This window comes from Monodon monoceros, unplaced genomic scaffold (genome assembly GCF_005190385.1).
Source record: "Monodon monoceros isolate NGI ecotype Baffin Bay Population unplaced genomic scaffold, NGI_Narwhal_1 Super_Scaffold_3, whole genome shotgun sequence".
In the NCBI taxonomy this organism is placed as follows: domain Eukaryota; kingdom Metazoa; phylum Chordata; class Mammalia; order Artiodactyla; family Monodontidae; genus Monodon; species Monodon monoceros.
In genome coordinates, this window is record NW_021703780.1 from 51,764,974 (window position 1) to 51,768,717 (window position 3,744).

The window sequence follows — 3,744 nt, forward strand, 5'->3', positions numbered from 1 at the left end:
CTGTGCACCACAACAAAGAGTAGCCCCGGCTCACCGCAACTAGAGAAAGCCCGCGTGCAGCGCGAAGACCCAACGCAGCCAAAAATAAATAAATAAATAAATTTAAATAGATAAATAAAATGTCTCAAATAATCATGTGTTACCTGTGTAATCAAGGTAACTTAAATAAGGTTTCTTAAATAAGGTAAGTCCATAAAGGCCTTTCCCATCAGGTCAGGGTCATCTGTCAGGTGAAGGATGTCAAGGTGATCAGGGTGATGAGGGACAGATGCAAAGGCGGAAAGCCAAAGAGGCCCCGCCCAAGAGCCGAATCGTGGGGGGCGGGGGGCGGTCCAAAGGCACCGCCCCTGCGCGTCATGTGCTGTCCGGCAGCCAATGGCCGCCTCTGAGCCCACCTAGGGGACGGGGCGGGGCGCCCAGTTGGCGTCACCAGGACAACGGGCGTTGCCGGCGCCGTGTGACTCTGGGCTGTGGGCGCGCCTGTGGCTCTTCGGCCATGGTGAGTTTGGGGCCCTCGCAGCCCGGCCGCCTGGCCCTTCCCCGCCCGGGCTGGGTCGCAGGGCGGCCGCCTTCTGGGCTGGGGCGGGCGGCGCCGGGGTCGCAGAGAGGCCGGGCTGCGGCCTGCGGGGCTCCCGGGCAGGGCAGGACTGGGCGGACCCGCGGGAGGGGGACCCCTTGGAGAGCCGGAGCGCCCGCCCGCTGCCCAGGGCCGCGTTCTCACCTTTGAGTGCCTGGCTGGGACCCCCCAACCGGCCGGTCGCCGGACAGCGTAACGCTGTTTGGCCCCGGCGAGCCTAGGAAGCCACTCAGAGAGGGTGTGGTTAGAAAAAAATAAAAAAGGATATGTATGAATATCATATGCCATATATATTCATACCAACGCTATATTGTAGTCTACGTGCTTCCTGTCTTGTTTCTATGCAGTTATGTTAGTAATATACAAATAGGTATTTCTTTGAAATTCATTCTGACAGGGTTTTTAGCATGTGGAAATTTAAATTTTAATTTTGGAGATTCCTTCCTCCTTTTTAAAAATGGGGACATTAAGCTGGAGTTTTTTCGTGCATGCAGCACCCTCACTCAGGGATTCAATTCATAATTAGTGCGTGGTAAACGTCTTGAATCATTACCTTTATTCAATAAACTTGAGAGTGAATGGACATTCCCACCTGGTCCCCATTAAGCACGTTTTTTTAAAACCTAACCTGAAGACTCAGCTCAGATATTGGCTTGAATAGGCAGGATTCAGGGAATTGCCAGCCAGATGTGTGAATTCTCCAGAAGCCTCCAAAGGGTGTGAAAGAAGAGAGGGGCTGGATTCTCTGCTTGGGGACACACCTTTGGTATAGAATATTTGAGAGGGAGTGGGGGTGGGGAATAAGAAAATGCCTAGTTCGAGAAACAGTTTCTGTAACTGCTCGTAATTTCGTGTAGATTTGCTCCTTATCTGCAGGGGTTAGTGGAAGAGCTAATAAGCTGAGGATGCAGGGTGCTCCCCAAGTGGCAGTCAGCCTTCTGGAGAGAGAAACTGCCCATTGGAATCCTGGCTAGCTCTGTGTTTTCTTAATAATTAAGGCAGTAAGGGAATGTGGATGATCTGTATCTCATTGACTCTGGAAAAACAACCACCAGGTGTGTGGCCTGTTGATAGCAGGAAAAAAAATCACCCACAAATTAACAGCAGTGCCTTCTTTATTTTGTGTATGTTTCTTTCAAATTCTGAATTGCTTTAAGTGAAAATTAATGGAGCCAGCAAGAGTTTCAGGAAATGAATTTTACAGAAATCTGTTTTAAATGTTGCAGTGCCTTGCTTTTACATGTTATCTGTGTGAAAAGCCCTTATGATTATAGGAAGGAGAAAAAGAATATTCAGGAGTTACATATTCACAGCTTTCTCTCTGAAGTCTCATATTCCTCCTGTTGTCCATTTTCCTTTTCTTCTCCTTTGTCTACCCCTTGCATCCTGACCCACAGTCCACCTTGATTCACTGTTGTAAATTTTAGAGTTTTATTTACTCTAAAATAAAAGCATTTTATTGTACTTATGTGCTAGTGGTTGCTTTGCTAAACTTAGAAATGCTTTGCTTTTTGTATATCTTGAAGCATTAAGAATTTAATTCATGGAAGGGATTTAATTGGGTGGTAAGATGATGTCTGGGCTCCAGGGGAAAAGGGGAATGGTTGGTATAGCAGCGGGGATGAGGAGGCTGCTTCTGTAATCCCCCAAACTGTATTCGAGATCATAACAGAACCCTTCATTAAATGCTTGAATCTAAACATACAGCTTTAGCATTTGATACTTATGACTTTGCACATGAATTTTGGAACTCTGCTTAGCTATTTCTCAATGAAAGTTTCTTCAATTAAGCCACTTGTTTCTATTGCCTTTAAATAATAATGAGAGCTGACATTTATTGTGTGCATTTTATGTGAGACATTTTTATAAGCACCTTATGTGTCTTAATTAACCATCACAACCACCTTATGAGGAGAATACCTTTCCCCATTTGAGAGGTGAGGAAATTGAGGCACAGAGAGGTAAAGTAACTTGCCCCAGTCACCCAGCCAGATTTCAAAACCAGGCGTCTTGTCTCAGAACCTGCTTATGGGACTTCCCTGGTGGCGCAGTGGTTAAGAATCTACCTGCTAGTGAAGGGGACACGGGTTCGAGCCCTGGTTCAGGAAGATCCCACAAGCAACTAAGCCCGTGTGCCACAGCTACTGAGCCTGCGCTCTAGAGCCTGCAAGCCACAACTGCTGAGCCTACGTTACCACAACTACTGGAGCCCGTGCTCCACAACGAAGAGTAGCCACCGCTCGACACAACTAGAGAAAGCCTGTGTGCAGCAACAAAGACTCAATGCAGCCATAAATAAGTAAATTAATTAATTAAAAAAGAACCTGCTTATGGTTTTGGATTATAATGTATAGTGTATCGTTATATGTTCCTCAATGTATATGCTATTTATATGTTATGAAATTAGTTTTCTCTCTTACTTGGATTTTAATGTTTTTGAGCACTTATGTATACAAACACTTACTTGTATTTTGTTTTTTTTGGCACTGGACTGGACGCTGTAGAACAGAGTAGGCACTCCTAACCTTCTCTCCTCTCCTCTTTCACACAGATGAGATGAAGAGGCATCAGTGAAGACAGATTATTGGATTAGGGTTCATACTCATGGCTGTAATAGCATTTAAAGTTTCTCCTGTCATTTCAGTTTGCGCTCAGGAATTGGCACCTGCTTTTGTGAATCACAAAGACCAGCTTTTTTTTTTTTTAATTTTATTGACGTGTAGTTGATTTGCAATGTGGTGCCAATCTCTGCTGTACAGCAGAGTGACTCAGTTATACACATACAAACATTCTTTTTTTTAAATATTCTTTTCTATTATGATTTATCCCAGGAGATTGGATATAGTTCCCTGTGCTATACAGTAGGACCTTGTTGTTTATCCATTCTATATATAATAGTTTGCATCTGCTAACCCCAAACTCCCACTCCATCCCTCCCCTAACCCCCTCCTCGCTGGCAGCCACAAGTCTGTTCTCTATGTCCGTGAGTCTGTTTCTGTTTCATAGATAGGTTCACTTGTGTCATGTTGTAGATTCCACATATAAATGATATCATATGGTATTTGTCTTTCTCTTTCTGACTTCACTTAGCATGATAATCTTTGGTTGTATCCATGTTGCTGCAAATGGCATTATTTCATTCTTTTTTTTTTTTTTTTTTTTTTTTG

At 44.4% G+C, this 3,744-nt stretch overlaps 1 protein-coding gene across 3 annotated transcripts in view; it reads left to right on the top strand.

The window, feature by feature from the left end:
• The first annotated feature begins 405 nt into the window (after positions 1–405).
• Positions 406–3,744, top strand: part of FBXL2 (F-box and leucine rich repeat protein 2) — a 79,808-nt gene continuing 76,469 nt past the window's right edge. Inside the window, exon 1 of one of the 3 annotated variants that reach the window (XM_029242294.1) lies at positions 406–499. In XM_029242294.1, the coding sequence (XP_029098127.1) occupies positions 497–499 (3 nt within the window). In that variant the 5' untranslated portion in view covers positions 406–496. The remainder of the gene's footprint in view (positions 500–3,744) is intronic. The other 2 variants (XM_029242297.1, XM_029242295.1) reach the window with 2 other exon arrangements.